This window comes from Ambystoma mexicanum, chromosome 1p (genome assembly GCF_040938575.1).
Source record: "Ambystoma mexicanum isolate Mex_15411 chromosome 1p, UKY_AmexF1_1, whole genome shotgun sequence".
Lineage (NCBI taxonomy): Eukaryota > Metazoa > Chordata > Amphibia > Caudata > Ambystomatidae > Ambystoma > Ambystoma mexicanum.
In genome coordinates this window covers 61,617,992-61,637,700 of record NC_090921.1, presented here as the reverse complement: position 1 = coordinate 61,637,700, position 19,709 = coordinate 61,617,992, and the positions used below count along the sequence as shown (strand labels likewise).

Genomic DNA, 19,709 nt, shown 5'->3' with positions numbered 1-19,709 from the left:
CAGGGCGTTCCAGTGCGTGGCTGCAAGGGTGGGGAAACTGGAGCCACCAGCACGCACTTTCCGAGAGGTAGGCCTGACAATGGTGTTGGCGTAGAAAGATCTAAGCGGTCTTGTGGCGGAGTGCCTGGTGATTCTGTTCGTCAGGTAGGGGGGGCAAGCTCGTGAATGCATTTGTGGGTGATGGCAAGAGTTTTAAAGAAAATTCTTTCTTTAACAGGGAGCCAATGCACTTGCCTTCTGATTTCGGAGATGTGGTCTCTCCTTGCGGTGCCGGTGGCTGCCCTTAGAGCATTGTTCTGGGCTAGCTGAAGTTTGGCGATGTTTTTGTTGGAGGTCCCGACGAGAAGGGCATTACAGTAGTCAAGTCTTGACCCGATGATGGCCCTGGCAATCGTGAGGCTACTTTGACGGGCCAGGAAGGGCCTTGTTGCGTTGATGACTTTGGTGTAGTAGGCTGAGGAGGCGGCGATGGCATTGACCTGTCTGTCCATCGACAGGTCGGAGTCAAGGTAGACTCCGAGTGTCTTAACATGGTTAGAGACTTTAATTGGAATATTATCAATGGTGAAGGAGGCGTACTGTTCTCCAAGATTGCCGAGGGTGAAAGGTGAGCCAATAAGGAGGAGTTCGGTTTTTTCACCATTGAGGCAAAGCCAATTCTCCACCATCCAGGATTGGATGGTAGAGTAGATAGAGGAGAGGGTGTTGGAGTCCGCTAGGTAGTCGCCCCTGAGTGGGATGAGTACCTGCGTATCGTCCGCATAGTTGGTATATGAGATACCCAGGGAGTCCAAGATGCTAAACAGTGGTCTCGTGAAGAGGTTGTAGAGAGTAGGTGCGATACAGGAACCCTGGGGGACACCACAGGTGAGGAGGCTGGGGGTGGCAGCAGCAACTTCAGAAAAGACTTTCATGGCCCTATCTTTGAGAAAGGAGGTGATCCATTGGCAGGCTTTAGGGGAGAAGTTGGCTTGTGTGGCTAGGTGGTGACACAGGGTATTGTGGTCGACAAGATCGAACGCTGCAGAGAGGTCAAGGAGCAGTTGAAGGGCAGGTTTGCCTGCGTCTCTGAGATCGTCCATTTGGTTTTTCAGGTCTAGGAGGGCCGTTTCAGTGCCATGGCGAGGGCGGAACCCAGATTGCCGTAGACCGAGGAGGCGGTTGTCCTCTAGGAACTTCTGGACTTGCAGGTAAGCTGCTTTGTCCAAGATTTTGAGCAGGAACGGTACAGTCGTAATGGGCCTGTAGTTCCCCGGGACGGTTGGGTCGAGAGAGGGTTTCTTGAGAAGTGGGCGAACCCAAGCTTCCTTAAGTCCTGATGGGACATGGCCTGATTGGAAGGATGAGTTGATAAAGGCCGTGAGGAAGGGGGCTAGGCTAGGTGCGGAATCCTTGATGAGGCTGGCGGGGCATGCATCCCCTTTGCAATTGGAAGGTTTAATGGAGTTGAGCAGGGTAATGACCTCTTGCTCTGTGATATCTTTAAATTCGAACAACGGGGAGGACGTGGTCTTGGTGGGTGGCTTAGCATGCATGTTCGCTATAATGTCAGAGAGGGCTTTTTGGTGGCCACGAATTTTACTTTGGAGAGTGTTAAGCTTCTCAAGCATGGCAGATTGAATGCTGTTACACCATTTGTCATCTTTGATGATAGAGGAGGGGGGGGCAGATGGTTTTTCGAGTTCCCTGAAGATGGTGAATAGTTCCTTGGAGCCTGATTTAGCGTCAGTGATCCTGGTGTTAAAGGAGGCAGCCTTTGTTCGAGTGATGTTGGTCTTATATAATTTGGAGATGGCTTTGAATTTCTGTTTAGTGGCTTCAGACGGGTTTGCTTTCCATGTGGAAAGAGCAACCCTCTTCTGCGCCCGTTGATCAAGGAGTTCTTTGGAGAACCAGGAGTTGGCATGTTTGGCTTTTTTGGCTTTTTTGAGAGTTAGGGGGGCAATGGCATCCACAGCTGATGTGATGATATCCTTAAAGGTGTTAGCTAAGGTATCGGGGTTGTTCGAAGAGGGGGTTTGAAGGGCTGGGTTAAGGAGGTAGGGTGCAAGGTTTTCAGCTGTGAGAAGGCGTGAACTTCTGGAGTACGTGTCGGGGCAGGGTGGTGGCGGGGAGAAAGCAGCTTTGTTAGTTCCGAGGTTGAATTGGATGTAGTGGTGGTCGGACCAAGGAATAGGGTTGTTGTCCTTGATGAGAAGGGTGCAGTTGTGATGGCTGACCCAGTCAAGGGTGCGTCCTTTGATGTGTGTGGGCTGGGAGATGGAGTGCGTGAAGCCTAGGTTGGAGAGTGCCTTCTTGAGGAGTTTTGCAGGGGAGTCCTTGGGGTCGTTCAACCCTAGGTTAAGGTCACCGAGGAGTAGGACCTGTGAGGTCTTTTTGATGTTATGAGAGAGTGCAGAGATGAGTGTGTCGTGGAAGTCGGTGCACGGTCCTGGGGGTCTGTAGACAATGTGCATGGATATGGTGCAGTTAGCTGATACGTTGATTTTTAGAGGGAGGTAGTCGCTATTGCTGTCAAGGATGCCTTCTACTTCTCTGATGGAGAGGGTGTCTTTGGCGATGAGGGCAACGCCTCCACCTCTCTGAGAGGTGCGGTCTTTCCTGTAGATGGAGTAACCAGGTGGGATGGCCAATGATAAGGCTGGGCCCGAACTTTCATTGAGCCAGGTTTCAGTGAGGATGAGGAGGTCTAGTTCGTCTTTTATGAGCAGGTCATTGATGTCGAGGGCGTGGGCTGGTACAGAACGGGCATTGAGCAGGGCGCACATGAGCGTGCGGCTGGGGGGAGGCAGGGGGAGTGGGAGGCTGGTAGCTGGAGGAAGATCAGAGGAACTAGGTGGGGTGGTCACGGGGGTGTCAGCGGTAAGATTAGGGGGCACAAAGGTGTCATTGGGCCGCAAACAATCAAGGGGGGCGCCAGCAGTAGGACCAGCAGACATATGAACGTCATTGGGCAGCACACAGTCAATGGAGGCACCAGCAGTGGGACCAGCAAACATATGACCATCATTGGGCAGCACACAGTCAATGGAGGCACCAGCAGTGGGACCAGAAAACATATGAACATCATTGGGCAGCACACAGTCAATGGAGGCACCAGCAGTGGGACCAGCAAACATATGAACATCATTGGGCCGCACACAGTCAATGGAGGCACCAGCAGTGGGACCAGCAAACATATGAACATCATTGGGCAGCACACAGTCAATGGAGGCACCAGCAGTGGGACCAGCAAACATATGACCATCATTGGGCAGCACACAGTCAATGGAGGCACCAGCAGTGGGACCAGAAAACATATGACCATCATTGGGCCGCACACACTCCAGAGTGGCAGAGTGGGCGATAGCGGTAGTTACATTGGGGCCAAGGGGCGGAAGTAGAGATATAGAGTTAGTGTTAATGGAGGGGTAGTGATTGTAAGTACAACACTTGAAGACTTGTTGCGTCGTGGCAGGGGACTGCGAGGTGACCCTGGGGCCCAGGGTGCATTTGGTGGCTGCGCACAAGAGTGCTGGCAGCTGGCTTCTTGTGGCCAACCTGGCGTTGCGGTAACCGATGGTAGGAGTATAGCTGTTGGGGTTGGTAAGCAGGGTGCGGGACCGTAGGCGCGCATTCCTACTGTTGTGCAGCGGAGGGCATGCAGATAAAGCGTGCAACAAGGGGGCATAGGGGATGTTGGCCTTACCTTGACCTGGACCTGGACTGGCAGAGTTTTTGTGCGCCATCTGCGGCCTCGAGCAGCGGAGAGCTGCAGAGAGCGGCGTTGGCCTTGTCCTCTGGCCTTCGCCTCGATGCGGCTTCGCCTGCCGGTCTGCCTCCTCTCCCTTTAAAGCGGGAGAGGAGGGGCTGGTAGGCTGAACAGCTGATCCTGTATCAGCTGCGATACGGCGGCGCTGTGTGTGGGCGGGGCGCTGCTCCTTCGTGTTACAGCTGACTGCGGGCTTCGAGGCCGCGTGTGCCTCAATGGCGGCGGCAGGGGGGGCGAGCTCCATGGTGGGCAAGTGGGGCATGAGGGATCCTGGAGTTGGCTCTCGCAGCGGAGCTGCAGAGAGCGGCGTTGGCCTTGTCCTCTGGCCTTCGCCTCGATGCGGCTTCGCCTGCCGGTCTGCCTCCTCTCCCTTTAAAGCGGGAGAGGAGGGGCTGGTAGGCTGAACAGCTGATCCTGTATCAGCTGCGATACGGCGGCGCTGTGTGTGGGCGGGGCGCTGCTCCTTCGTGTTGCAGCTGACTGCGGGCTTCGAGGCCGCGTGTGCCTCAATGGCGGCGGCAGGGGGGGCGAGCTCAATGGTGGGCAAGTGGGGCATGAGGGATCCTGGAGTTGGCTCTCGCAGCGGAGCTGCAGAGAGCGGCGTTGGCCTTGTCCTCTGGCCTTCGCCTCGATGCGGCTTCGCCTGCCGGTCTGCCTCCTCTCCCTTTAAAGCGGGAGAGAAGGGGCTGGTAGGCTGAACAGCTGATCCTGTATCAGCTGCGATACGGCGGCGCTGTGTGTGGGCGGGGTGCTGCTCCTTCGTGTTGCAGCTGACTGCGGGCTTCGAGGCCGCGTGTGCCTCAATGGCGGCGGCAGGGGGGGCGAGCTTCATGGTGGGCAAGTGGGGCATGAGGGATCCTGGAGTTGGCTCTCGCAGCGGAGCGAGTTGAGACGGGGTGTACCACTGGACCCAGCCCGTCCAGAGCATGGATCCCAATGGGTGCTGTAGGAACAGCAGGAAGAGAAGGGACTCCCTCCACAGAGGTGGCCTTCTTGCTCTTCCTTCGTCGTGCCTTAGGCCGTGCCTTTGGCTCGGGTACCTGACTCACAGCCAGACCTGGTGTCACCTGTGACCTAGTGACCGCAGCAGCAGTCATGGGAAGACCATCCGCGATAAATCCAAACTCGACTAGATCGTTACCTAACAGAATGTTAGCAGGGAAGTTGTCCTGAACCAGGACAGGAAGCTTTGCAGTCTTGTCTCCAATTACGAGTGTGACTCGGGCTACAGGTGATAATTTGGGAGGCCCACCAGCTAACCTGGTGGTTCTCAGAGGAGTATCTACATAGTCCTCTGGCTTGAGCAGGGTCCTGTCCACCACTGTCATGCTTGCCCCAGTGTCTCTCAAACCAGTAGAAGGCTGGCCATTCAAGAGGACACTTCTCAAAAATCTACGGGTGTTCTGTGGGATAGTCGCCAGTACTTCTGCGTACTGGTCCCAGGCCCCAAGGGACACTATGGAAATCTCTACGGGAGCACCAAAAGTGATCCCGGTAGAGGCGGGGAGGACAGTGGCCTCCACCACAGACATGGGGTAAGGGTAGGTCAGGCTGACAGCCTGTACTCCAAGTGCCTTACCTTTACACTTGGAGTCACCCCTTTTGTGATCCAGAGCCCCACAGTCCCAGCAAGTGCCGGGAGTGCGGGGTACGGTGCTGGAACCACCGGGAGCCTGCTTTGCAGCAGGTGGACCACTACTCTTATTCCCACCCACAGATGACTTATCCCCGCTAGATTTTTGTGTCTTAGGAGAGGAGGATTTAGGTTTATTCGACTGTGACTGCTTTTGGGACTCCTCAGCTTTCTGAGAGGCCCCCTTTTCTTTGTCCTTGTCCTTCCCACTGGAGTCCTTAGGGGACACCCGGTGGGAGACCAACCTAGCCAGCTTAAAGGGATCCAAAATGTTCTGGTCAGCAACATACTGACGCAGCTCCAGTGAACAGGCTTCAGAAAAATGCTCAAAAAACAACAGGTGGGACAATTCAACAAAAGTTTTCACCTTGTAACCGTCAATCCACCCCATCATATTCATGTGCGCAGCACTCACCCAGTCGACCCAAGACACATTCTTTCTTTTCTTAAAAATCCCTGAACCTTTTAAGGTATTGGGTAGGTGTCTTGCCAAACTTGGCAATCAAAGCAGATTTCATACACTCATACTGACCCCGTTCTTCCACACTCAGGTTCAGAATACAGTCATATCCAGTTTGAGGCACTCTGCTTAGCAAACACTTAGCCCAATCTCTTTTATCAACATCATGAATTGCACAAGTCATTTCAAACGCTTCAATCCATTGGAGGATATCAGAACCCTCCGAAAACACACCAACCAAATCCTTCATAAATTTAGTGGCTGGGGACCTGACACTCTCACTGGGTTTCGCTGAAGTCTCCACTCGAGCTTTCTCTAGCTGGATTCTCTGACATTCAGTGTCCTTGTCTTTGAGTTCAAGATCCCTATTCTTGAGTTCAGGATCCCTATTCTTGAGCTCCACTTGTTGCGCCAACTCCTCCTTCGTAAGCTCAGCATCTATTTCCAACTTGCGATATTCAAAAGCCAATTTCAACCTTAATAACTCAAGTTCCAATGTATTGCTGGGGTTCGGAACAGAGGCAGCAGGAATGGAGGCATTCCCAGAAACAGATTCAGTAGAAACCCCAGGGGCAGAGTCCTCATTGGTTGCATTACCCCCCTCATCAAGAGTTTCACTATCGGTCTGGTAGTCCACCAGGGCAGTTATCAGCTCAGCCCTAGACTTATCCACAAAGTCTAATTCCCTGGCTTCACAAGCACTCTGGAGAGCCTCTAAGCTCATCCGAGTCAATTTACCATTCGCAATAGACTCCATTGCTTGTAATGCAGTTATTTTGTACACACCCAAACCTTAATCGAATAAAGTGCGGATATTTTGTAAGTGGCACGGTTATACACTGAGTCTTAAAACCATAAGCATCCCACCGCTGCCACCAGTGTAAAGACCGGTGGGGGCTGTCTGTACTTCCGCTCTCTATATGGTAGAGGAGAGGCACAGAAGACCCCAGCCAAGATTCTCTATAAGGTAGCAATGGACCAGCAATCAAGGCCTAGCTTCTCAGGAGGTGATGCGGGCTGGTTCTTGTACAGTGTAGTCCCCGAACCCCCACAAAGGAATGTCCACACACTGTATTACTGAAAACACAGTCTTTATATAATTCATATCCAAAGGTATGTACACGATCACAATAACGCACTTTGTACTGGAAAGTCTATAATGATAAATATATACACGTCTAGAGTGGTACCACTAATGTTATCAAATCTCATTAAAAGTGCCTCAACTGTACGGTTAAAATGTCAGACAGATCAATAACGAGTAAGCCAGCAATAGAGATAGGAAGGAACGCAAGATGGTTGAAACAATAAGCAGAGCACTGACCCCTACCGCTAGGCACAGTTCTGTGTGGAGATCCCCCCACCTGGGCAACCTGTAGATAAAGATATATAGCACAAGCCCAGTCCAAATGTTCAATAGTCTTACTTCTTCCTAGTAAGGTTTTACCCCCCCCAATGTACCTGGTGGAGTAGAGTTCTCCGACGATGCACTGACCGATCCTTCTTGAGTACCTCCCTTTTAGGCGGGAGCCACGGATCGTCGAGAGGTGTCGGGGATCTTGGCGTTCGGTGTCGGGGAATCGACGGCCCTTCTTGAGTGCCCTCCCTTTAAGGCAGGAGTCACAGGGTCGTCGAACGTCCAACGCTGAACAGGGTGAACTATGGCAGGGAAGTGGCCGCTTCGTTCCTAGCGGTGCTCGTCGACGACAGAGCATTGGCGTCCTGCAAGGAAGAGGTGTGCGGGGCACCTCAATGACAATAGTTCTGGACAGCAAAGAGATGATGAAGTGCTGTGGCCCAGCAAGGGCGTCGAGTCACCAGCGTCTCTGCGGTCTGTAGGTCGCGGGAAACCCACCGGTGGATATTCCTCGGCGCGTCGACGGTCGGGCCTTCTCCAGCGGGAGACAAGCGGATGACGATGCAGACGAGAGCGTCCGATGATCAATGAAAGTTCTTAGGCAAACGGGAGCACGGCGGCTCCGGTCGGCGACGGCGGTCATCGACGGTGGTGGACAACAGTCCGAGTGCTTCTCCTTGGAGTTCCGCAGCAGTCTCCGTATCGGGTCGGCAGCCTGTCGTAGGTCTGTCTACCAGGGAGCGTTGGCAAAGATCAGCTGTGCACGATGGTCCCTCGTAGCTCGGGAAGAGGGCGCCTTACCAGGTCCTCTCTGGGTCAGTCCTTGGAGGCACAACAGCTTTCGGATTGTGAAGGAGAGCAACAGCAATTCTTCTCATCCAGCAGGGCTTCAAAGTCAAGCGTCAGTTAATCCAGTTACTCGTCGTAGTGGACTTCAGCTTCTGAACACGATTCCTAGCAGTGAGAGGTCCCCAGATATACTGTTGATCTCCCATTCATTCCGCTGGGTCACACTCAAGCATCCAATCACGACTACGGGCATTCATGCAGGCAGGCAGCCAATCAGGCACACAAGGTATTCAGGCCATTCACTTCTCTCCAGACACTCAAAACAAGTTATGTGTATTGGGACAAATACCGAGCCATTCAACACTCCAAGCTGCATTCATACCGGTTTTGGGCAGGGTTGTCTCAGTCATTGTGTCAACCACCAGATACTGGACACCCACAACACAGAATGCATATTCGTCACACACTCTATTCACCCAGGTCTCACCCACAGGAGGTACCCACAACATACATCACCGGGAAGGCTCCAGCTAGTCTGACTGGGCCTTCACAACAACACTATATATGGCACTTCCATCCAACAGCCAGTCAGGGGGAAGGGACAGAGTCAGGTCTTCCCAGGACTTTGGGAAAACAAGGTAATGGGTAATAGAAAGCAAGAGGCCACCGGGGCCATCTTGTTTTCCATCAGGAATCAACTGATCCCAATGGTAGGGCCGGGGTATCCCAAAATGGAGGATACTCCGCGCACCTGTCAAATTCAGCATGGAGCTGCCACCACCCCATACCCTGCTCTGTGGGCCACCCACAGGTGCCCAAAAACATGCACTAGGGGCACAGGGTTGTACCCCCCCACCCATGGGTGCCATAAGCGTATCCCACGGGTCCGTTCACCAAACCAAAAGAAAGAGAGCTGCACCGCCAGGAGTCCCACATGAACTCCTGCGCGTAAAACACGACAGAACACACGATAAAAAGCAGTAAAGGACAAGGATACGGAGGCCCTGTCCCTCCGATGCATTTCCAGCATCACAAAAGGGAGGATGAAGGTGTACAGAAATGCCATGCTGCTCTTTGCCCGCAGAAACTAGAAATGGGAAAGGGGCCACCTGACTTACAGCCAAGGGTTAAATGCAGGGGCAGCTCATCGCCCACCCCTGCTTCAAAAGGCAGATTAACTGAAACACAGGACCATCCAAGGCAGGCTGAGAGCAGACATGTGGTCTCTGCCAACAGCAGAAGGATAGCACAACATTCCTCTACTACCCTTGTGTTACCTGCCTGCTTATTGGCATGGAGAAACCATGAAGGACCTGTTGCCAAAGCCCTGTACACCTCAATAAATCTGTTTGCGCCGACATGCAGCAATGGGTTCACACCAACTACTGGATATCTTTAGCCTCCCCAATCTCACCTACCACAAAGGTCACAAACATTGTTAACCCTAATGCCACCCCAGCCAACACAAAAACACTGGATTGTCTCCAATGCCACCACCAGTAAGGCATGTCCTGTCTTCTCATGCTACCATTGCCTAAACAACACAGCACCCAGGCTCAAATGTGAACATCTGCCTTATCTAGAAGATCAACCCACACCCTACAGATAAACAATCTTTATGTCAGGAATACAGTCATTTGAGCCACCAATTACGAAGGTACACAATGCCGGTTCTGCAACCAGAACATCTTGCGGCTACATTCGTATTGAAGGCAGAGCAAGGGGAAAAGATTATGGTTCAGCAGATTCACAGGCCTGATTGATTCTTCATCTATTGGTGGAATGACAGACTTAGGGAGTCATTACAGCCGTGGCGGAGCAGTAAAAGGGCCTGTCACAATGCCGGTAAACCCGTAACTGGCACTTTTACCGCCATGCCAAACTAATAAAAACTGACGGAATTACTGGTGCCGGTAATTCCTCCCATGGAGTCCTATGAGACAGTGGAATGAGGAATTACCGGCATTCCTGCCACATGTAATATCCCGGTAATACTGGAATATCAGGTGGAGGGAATGTTAGTTCCGTTTTGGTGGCATCCCATCGGATTTAACGGCGGGATACCACCAAAACCGTAATGATCCCCCGCCCACCAGTCTATCTCATTGCTCTCTAGGAGGCCCTTGCCCACTCATGTCTCTGAACTCTCAATGGGCAAAACCAACCTTGGTCAAATCCTCAAAGATAGCAAGTATAATATTACCCAAGGAGATCAGGGTCTGGTGGATTTCCTTCATCACGTTGTTGTAAAGTTCCTTCTGCCATTCGTGCAAAAGCTTCCACTCCTCTTCAGAGAAATAGGCAGCAACATCGCGGAATGTGACAGGTGCCTGAAAGAGCTAAAATGACATGGCCTGCTCAGCAACTCATGACGTATATACACTTGCAAAGTACAGAAGAGGAGAAAGAAGTGAGCTGGTACACACAATGAAATACCACATGGTTAAAATAAAGAAAAGGAGGGTGAGCAGTCTATAGACACAATTACATACAGGAGGGACAGAGGGAAAGACAGCAAGAACAAGAAATAGACATATTTACCTCAGGAGCAAATATAGATTAAGGGTAGAGAAAGAGTATTTAGATACTTTCAAAGTATAAATGCAGTAGAAATAGGACAGAGAAAATATGTTCATTTGAATACATAATGACTATTAATACAGCGGAGGAGGGCGTGGGGAATGGAGACATTCAAATAGCCCAGATTTATGAATACACTATGGTTACATGGATTAGACAAGTTTAAATACTTTTGGGGCATAGATACCATTGAGAAGACAAATATACACATTTAAAAACCCTGGTGATATGGATACACAGTATAAATAACATCTTCACTACAGCTCATCACTGCCATCTGTCATCCATCCCCATCCCCTGCAGTTACTCCTCCTTCAGCATTCCTGCCTACATTCCTCTCTCACATCTTGGCTTTCACAGCACCAGCCGCACTTGGGTGGCCTTTTAGCTGGCTGATCAGTCCTCTGAAATTTCGCGGAAAGCAGGGATCTCCTCCGTTTTTCTCCACCTGGTAGGGGTCCCGTAAAGAACTATGCTTGGTACCCCTCCTCTTAATATTTTAACCCCGTCCCTGCAAATTAATCTCCTCATAGTGCTTGTCTGCTACCCATTACGGGATGGTGCTGTGTTGCCTGATCAGGACTCGAAATAAAGATTGGATAAGCATATTGTGATGATTCACGGGATCTCATCACTACACCCCCAAGGGGAGCCCTTCCTTGTGAGGTTAGGGAGGTGAGCCTGCTACACAACAATCGTCTTGGGGTGGTGGAATGAAGGACCTCACAGGGAAAGACTCCCCTCATGGGGACAAGGACTCCTGTTCTGTGATGCAACTCCCTAACTCCCTCACCTTTCAGACTAAGAAATCATTGAGGTCCTCCAAAACTCCAGCCTGAAAGCACTAGTGTTTGTTACTGCAATAGTCCCTCCTTTCCTCATTTAAGTCTTAACACTACCAAGATGAGAAGGAACACACAGAGTCGTCTCCCAAAAATACTGAGAAGAAGAAGATTGAAGGAGTGATGTAAACTACTCCTTTTATAAGTCAAAACGGTACTGAGAAGAGGTGGAAGCATGACAAAAGCTCCACTGACAGAAACAAAGGCTTATGGCATTTCTGCCTGGGAGGACCCAGCTACAGGACATGAAAAGCAGGAAGGGACCCAATGAAAGAGAGACCCGGAGTGAAGCCTGGGCTTTGTTTGTCTAGAAGCACACCTTGTTTTCTATTCTAATTCCTGAGATTTGGGGGATGTAGTAGGGTGCAAGGGAGAACATCGACCTGGATACTATGTTGTATGGTCAACTTAGAAAACCAGCAGACGTCCACACACTTGTGGAACACTCCCATCCCCTGCACACCTATTTGTATTGTAAACCAAACAATATCCTTTTCTTTCCTTTTATGTAGCCAATAAGGGACAGCGATACTGTTTTTTCTAAAAGTAATAATACAAGTGTCTTTGGATTTGTATATTTTCAGAAAATAAATCCATTTACAATCATACAAGTTACACAGATTCTACTAAAATTTCCCAAGTATCCAGAATAGCATTAGTCTTGGAACAGAGATATTCTCAATACATATAGAAATGGTTTCTTCATTTATTGAGGTTTGGTGAGGTTTGCTCTACGCGTTTCGGGACAAGGAACTTCCCTTCATCAGGAGGTGTCTATTCAGTTTCATTTCTTTCTATTTCAGCTTTTTGTCAATTCCATCAATAAAAAAAATAATAATGGAAGGTCTTTCTATCAATTCTCACATGTCAATAATTCTTAATATTTCTGTCATGATTCTTATATTGATAATCACCTGGATGTGTTCTGTTTAAACTTCTAGAGTTTTCAAAGTAACATCGTGTACGTTGGGAAGCTGCCTAGGAAAGAAAGTAGTCTTACTTAATATAAATTACCCCCTGTGACTGTATCATAGCATAAAAAGGTTATATTTTTAAGGGAAGTGTTAACTATAACCTGTGTACGGCTGGCAATAGTTTCCCACTGATGCGTCTGCTAGTGTCATCTTTAGATTTGGGTCATCACATACAACTGAATGTGCTAACAAGCTCTCTCTGTAGCTCAGAAAGCCCTGAGTAAGTCTCCTGTGGATGGAATGCGGGTAAGGTTTACAGAGCCCTTAGTTAGTTTCTAATGAACACCTTACTGTCCCTAGGATTTGCCCACTTTTCATCTCCTATATGTGCCTACTTACCAGCGCTCGTGATAACAGCTATGTGTCTTGTTTTGCAACCATTTCAAGCCGTGGTGGTTTCAAAATGGCCATGTTTTTCATCGTGATGTTGGTCATTGCGTGATCGATGTTTGGATTCCAGAATGTTTACGCGGATGTCCAAACTGAAAGCTTGAGGGTTATCATTACTCTAGTTGTTTATTATGGTGAATATGATGACTCCAGAGCTATCAAGTGGATATTTACAACTCAGAGGTTGGAAGCATCTATTGAGTTGATATTCAACTTCCAAAGTTGTCATCAACCATTGCTATGGATAACGTAATATCTCAATACTAGGATTATTAAATGGGTATCCAACCTCAATGGTTGAAACCAACTATTGCTTTTGTTGTCCATTGTGGTGAACCCAATGATTATTTGGATTCTATGGTTATCTAAACTCAATGGTATGAAGCAACTACTGCTTTGGTAATCCATTGCGGGGAAGTTAAGGTAATCAGACTTAGCACAAAAAAAAACCCTGATATTCAGCAATTGCATTCCAAGCAAGTCCACCTTAACTATGTGTAAAGACTGTCTGTACTCCTGCTCTCTATATGGCAGAGGAGAGGCACAGAGGACCCCAGCCAAAATTCTCTATTATTGGTAACGCAGTCAAGCAATTAAGGCCTAGCTTCTCAGGAGGTGATGCAGGCTGGTTCTTAAGTACAGTGTAGTCCCCAAGCACCCACTAAGGAATGTCCGCACACTGTATTAGTTAAAAAGACAGTCTTTATATTATTAAGGTTCAAGGTTATATACACAATCACAATAACTCACTTTGTGCTCAGTAAATCTACAATGGCAAATATATACAGTTCAAAGTGGTACCACAATTATTATCATATTTCATTAAAGTGCATCAACTGTACTCGGGTCAAATGTCACATAAATCACTTAACAGAGGTAACCAACAATAGATTTGGAGGAAAGAAGTTAATTAGAACAATTGGCAGAATACTGGCCCCTACCACTAGACACAGTTCTGTGTGGAGATCCCCCCACCTGGGCAACCTGTAAAATAAAGATATGCTACAAAACCAGTCCATATATTGTTTTATAAGTCTTATTTCCTTCTACAACGTTTCTACCACCCCAATGTACCTGGAATAGCAGAGTTCGACAATGATCGCTGACGGATCCTTCTTGAGCGGCTCCCTTTAAAGCAGGAGCCACGGATCATCGAGATCGTTCGAAGAAAGTGAACTCGGCATCGAAGTGGCAGCCTTGATTCCAGCGGTGCTCGTCCAGTGTCCGGTGCTTATCTTCGTTCTCCTCGGCGGTCCCTGTCTCCGGTCGGCAGCCTGTCGAGGGTCTGACTTACAGGGAGCCTCGGCGAAGGTTAGCGGTGCTCGATGGTCCCTCGGAGCACGGGAAGAGGGTGCCTAACGAGGTCTTCTCTTGGATCAGTCTCAACAGCTCAGCGGCTTTAGAATTTCAGTGAAGGGAGACAACAGATAACCTTCTTCTTCAGGCTCGGCTTCAAGATTCAGCTTCAGTTTCAATGTCAGTTTAAACTCCAGTTTCTGAACGATTTCTAACAGTGAGAGGCCCCCAGATATACTGGTTGATCTCCCATTCATTCGGCTGGGTCACACTCAGGCAACCAATCACTTAGAAGGGCATTCAGCCGTCAGTCAGCCAATCAGGCATACAGTGCATTCAGGCCCTTCTCCTCCCTCTCAGACACTCACAACAAGGAATGTGGATTGGGACAAGTAGCCAGCCATTCAACACTACACACTACATTCAGGCCAGTTTCGGGCAGGGCTGTCTCAGTCATTGTGTCAAACACCAGAATCCAGACATCCACAACAAGCAGTGCATATTGGTCACATAATCCATTCACCCAGGTCCCACCCACAGGGTGTACCCACAACATACAGTAACTGGGAAGGCTCCAGTCAGTCTGGCCTGGACTTCAAAACAACACCATATATGGAACTTCGACCCAACAACCAGTCAGGGGGAAGAGACAGAGTCAGGGCTTCCCAGGACTTTGGGAAAACAAGGTAACAGGCAATAGAAAGCAAGAGGCCACAGGGGCCATCTTGTTCCCTATCAGGAATCAACTGATTCCAATGGCAGGGCCTGGGTATCCCAACATGGAGGATACTCAGAGCACCTGTCAAATTCAGCATGGAACTGCCACCAGCCCATACCCTCCTTTGTGGGCCACACACAGGTGCCCAATAAAATACACTAGGGGCACAGGGTTGCACCCCCACCCATGGGTGCCATAAGGGTATCCCATGGATCTGTACACGAAACCAAAAACAGGAAGAGCTGCACTGCCAGGTGTCCCACATTGGACTCCTGGGCAGAAAATAATACAGAACAGAAATGAAAAAGGACTACAGGACAAGAACAGGGAGGTCCTGTCCCTCCAATGCATTTCCAGCATCACAGTCACCCCCCCCCTAGACTGAGGTTAGGGTGCCTAATCTCCCACGAGATAGACACCCTCATCCAGACCGTCAACATACTTTCTGGAAATGCCATCTGCATTATCGTGACTCTTACCTGGTATATGCTCTATGGTGAAGTCTAGCCCTTGCAGGCTAATCGACCACCTGAGCAGTTTCGGGTTTTCACCCTTCATCTGCATAAGCCACTTCATGGCCTTATGATCTGTTTGGACCTTGAAGGTAGACCCCGTAAGATTGGGCCTAAATGGCCCAAGGCTCCAAACTATGCTAAAACATTCCTTTTCAACAGTAGCCCACGTTAAGTTCTCTACCCTTGAGTTGTCTACTGATGAATATGATAGGATGTTCCCTCTCTTTGTCATCTAACTGGGACAAGACAGCTCCAATTCCGGTGTCACAGGCATCCGTCTGGACATTAAAGGGTTTTCTGTTGTCAGGCACACACAACACAGGTGCCCTACACAGACTTTCTTTCAAGCCATCAAAGGCCTTCTGACAGTGTTCAGTCCAATTAACCTTCCTAGGCATTTTGGGTGAAGTCAGAGCGGTCAGCGGTGCAGCTATGGTCCCATAGTCCGCCATGAAATTGCGATAATACCCAGTGAGGCCCAAAAAGGCTCTCACCTGGGTTTGAGTAGTGGGAGTATCCCAGTCATGTACATCCTGAACTTTACTGGGGAAGAGGTTGGATTTGACCTCCTCCTACCTCATGACCAAGATACGTGACTTTCCCCTGAGCTATTTGGCACTTGGTGGCCTTGATAGTGAGGTTAAACCTTTTCAAGGCCTGCAACACCTTATCCAGATGTGTCAAATGCTCTTCCCAGGTGGAACTGTAGACGGCAATGTCGTCTAAGTAGGCCACACAAAAGGCCTCCAGCCCACTGAGTGCATGATTGACTAATCACTGGAAGGTGGCAAGGGCATTCTTCAACCCAAAAGGCATGACCCTAAACTGGTGGAGTCCCTCAGGTGTTGAGAACACTGTCTTTTCCTTGTCATGGTCCGTCAGAGCTATTTGCCAATAGCCTGAGGTAAGGTCAAAGGTGCTCACAAATTTGGCAGCACCTATGGTGGCCACGAGCTCCTCAGCCCTGGACAATGGGTGCACGTCAGTTTTGGTGACCGCATTGACTCCTCGGTAGTCCACACAGAACCTCCAATCCTTGGTAACTGCCTGGGAACTTGCCTTGGGGACAAGGACCACTGGACTGGACCAGGGACTGGTTGAGGGTTCAATAATACCCAGATCAAACATCTTGGCAACCTCAGCCTGGATGTGGTTCTTAACTGTATCTTACATACGGTAGCACCTGCTTTTGACAGGCACACTGTCACCAGTGTCAATTTCGTGCCTAAAACACGGTGTAAGGCCTGGTGTCAGTGAAAACAGAGAGGCATACTGCCGGAGAAAAGCCCTGCAGGCCCTCTGCTGCTCTGTCGTCAGATCTGGAGAGATATGCACTCCCTCCACTGAGCCATCCTGAGGGTTGCTATGCAGCAAATCAGGAAGGGGCTCACTCTCTGTCATGTATCGACGATATCGACCCTTATGTTCTGCCTGGTCCCTTAGTCAATAGACATTACACCATTCACTTTCAACATGGCCGACGCTATGTTCCAGTGCGGTCTAGTCATCCATGCGGACCTCATGCTCCCTTGAAAACAGACAAGCCCCCGCGCTTCTGCACTTCTCAACGCTCTGCTTGCCTGCTTCTCGGCCGGCAAATTGTGTTCTAGTGTTTAGACCCTTTTCCCTCGTAAACCCTGGTATCCATCTTCCATCCTTCCTGATTCCCCCCTCTTTGCTAGTGCTCAATTCGGAACCTAATTTACCCTGTACCCTTCCTGGTTCTGTCCTGGACTCGTCCTGGATTCTTCCTGGAACAATTGAACGTACCCGAGCCTCGGAGCCACCGTGACTGGGAGTCGCAGACTTACGCGTTCTCCAAAGCCCAGCAGACTGGATTCAGAAGACTCCAGAGCTTACCTTTACAAGGCACGCTCATCCAGTAGAAAGAAACCCGCGCACTCAAAGAAGAAATCCTGCCGTGTTCCAGCGCTTCATGGACCGGGTCTTTTCTGACATGTTATTTCTTTTTGTCATAGTCTACCTAAATGATATTTTGATCTATTCTCAAGACTTGGCCTTGTATCAGAAACAAGTCTCTATGGTCCTACAAAGATTGCACCAACACCATCTGTTGGCCAAACCCGAGAAGTGTATTTTCCATGTGTCCACAGTCAAATACTTAGGGTTTGTTTTGAGTCCCCAAGGAGTAGCCATACATCCGTCTAAAGTGGAAGCAATCCTTTATTGACCAGCCCCAACCACAGTGAAACAGGTGCAGTCATTCCTAGGACTTGCAAATTTCTATCGGAAATTCATTCCTTCATTTTCAGCTATTGTTCAACCCATCGTCCGTTTGCTAAGGAAAGATACTCTCTTCCAATGGACTTCCAGCCAAGAAACAGCCTTTCAGAAACTCAAACATCTGTTTACTAGTGAACCTATCCTGGCTCAACCAGACACTACCAAACCCTTCCCGGTAGAAACTGATGCTTCAGAACATGCTATCGGGGCCGTCCTTAAGCAAGCTACTGAAGACGGATTGGAACATCCAATTGCTTATTTTTCACGTACATTACAACCTAGTGAAACTCATTACTCAGTCCTGGAGAAAGAACTACTCACCATCAGACAAGCCTTCACGGATTGGCATCACCTCCTTTTGGGCGCAAGATATCTGGTCGTGGTAAGGACCGACCATCGGAATCTCCAGGTTCTACAGGCCATGGAATGCCGAAACAGTCGCTAGGCAAGATGGGCCTACTTTTTTGCCCAATATCAATTCAACATTCAACCCATTCCTGGTTCATCAAATGTAGTAGCGGATGCTCTTTCCCGAAGATCGGGTTACATAAAAGAGGATGTACCACTCCTTCCCAAGATGTTTCCCAACAAAGTATTCATAGCACAGGCTACCTCTCTCTTAGAAATGATACGTGAAGAGACTGCAACTTCGGACATTTGGAAGGAGTACAATACAGATAATCCTTGGACTCTCTCAATCACGGATGGATACCTCTTTAAGGACAAATGTTTGGTTGTTCCTAACCCGAAAACTCAATCCAAGATTATGAGTCTCTGCCATGACACGTTTTATTCCGAGCATCGTGGTATAACTGGCACTTATCAGACAATCAGAAGAAACTTCTGGTGGCCTCACTTGCGCTCTGACGTACGCGCTTATATACAAGCATGTTTAGTCTGCAACCAGAATAAGATCGACAACAGGAAACCAGTAGGTTTGCTTCAGCAACCAGAATTACCATCTCGACCCTGGGAATTCATTGCCACAGACTTTATTGTGGACCTTCCTCCCTCCAGAGGATTTACCACCATAATGGTCACCATAGACCTCTTCTCCCACATGGTCCATTTTACCCCTTTAACCAAACTTCCTTCAGCGCCCGAGATGGCACAGGTCTTTGTCTCTCACATATTCCGGTTGCATGGGCTACCCTCCAAAATCATCTCTGATCGTGGTCCTCAATATGTTTCCAGGTTCTAGAATCATCTTTGTAAGCAATTGTGTATTCAACGGGCATTATCATCAGGTTACCACCCACAAACAAATGGGATTACCGAGAGAGTAAATCAAACCCTGCAACGGTATCTATGTTGTTTTGCATCTAAGGTACAAGATGACTGGTCGCTCCTCATTCCTGTAGCCGAATTTGCCTACAATAATTCAGACCATTCCACGACAGGGATCAGTCCGTTTCTGTGTACTCAATGGTTTCACCCTTCAGTGATACCAACACTCCTGACTCCACCCACATTGACTCCTTCAGTAGACGCTTGGATTGCTCAACTAACCTCGATTCACAAACAAGTTAAGGAACATCTAGAAAAGGCCAGGATGGACATAAAGAGGTTTGCGGATACCAAAAGGCGTCCCGGGCCTTCTTACACTGTCGGAGATAAAGTTTGGCTCTCATCGCGTTATCTACCCAGACACCTAAGACCCAACAAATTGGCTCCTCACTTCTACGGACCCTTCACGGTAATAGAGATCATCAACCCAGTCACCTTTTGACTCCAATTACCCACCACTTGGAAGAGGATCCACCCAGTTTTTCATATATCACTGCTGAAACCCTTCCATCAGTCAAGTAAGCCAAGTCCTTGACCTCCTCCACTCCTTGTTGACAATCAAACCGAGTTCGAAGTGTCCCGGATCTGTGATCCCAGATACAGAAGAGGTTGTCTTCAATATTTGGTGGAATGGAAAGGCTATCCGCCTAGTAAACGAACCTGGGAACCAGTCTCCAATATGAATGCACCACGCCTTTTGCAACATTTTCACCGGGCTCACCCAGGCAAGCCGGGTGGACTGGAGTTTAGGAGGAGGCATGCTGTCATGTATCGACGATATAGACCCTTATGGTATGCCTGGTCCCTCAGTCAATAGACATTACACCGTTCACCTTCAACATGGCCGACACTATGTGCCAGTGCGGTCTAGTC

The 19,709-nt window shown here is 49.2% G+C and overlaps 1 protein-coding gene across 1 annotated transcript in view; it reads right to left on the bottom strand.

Annotated features, from left to right (window-relative positions):
• The window catches only part of LOC138566112 (zinc finger protein 398-like), a 92,590-nt gene that overhangs the window by 47,821 nt on the left and 25,060 nt on the right, over positions 1-19,709 (bottom strand). The window contains exon 2 of the mRNA XM_069643111.1: positions 10,194-10,329. Coding sequence (XP_069499212.1) covers positions 10,194-10,329 — 136 coding nt within the window. The remainder of the gene's footprint in view (positions 1-10,193; positions 10,330-19,709) is intronic.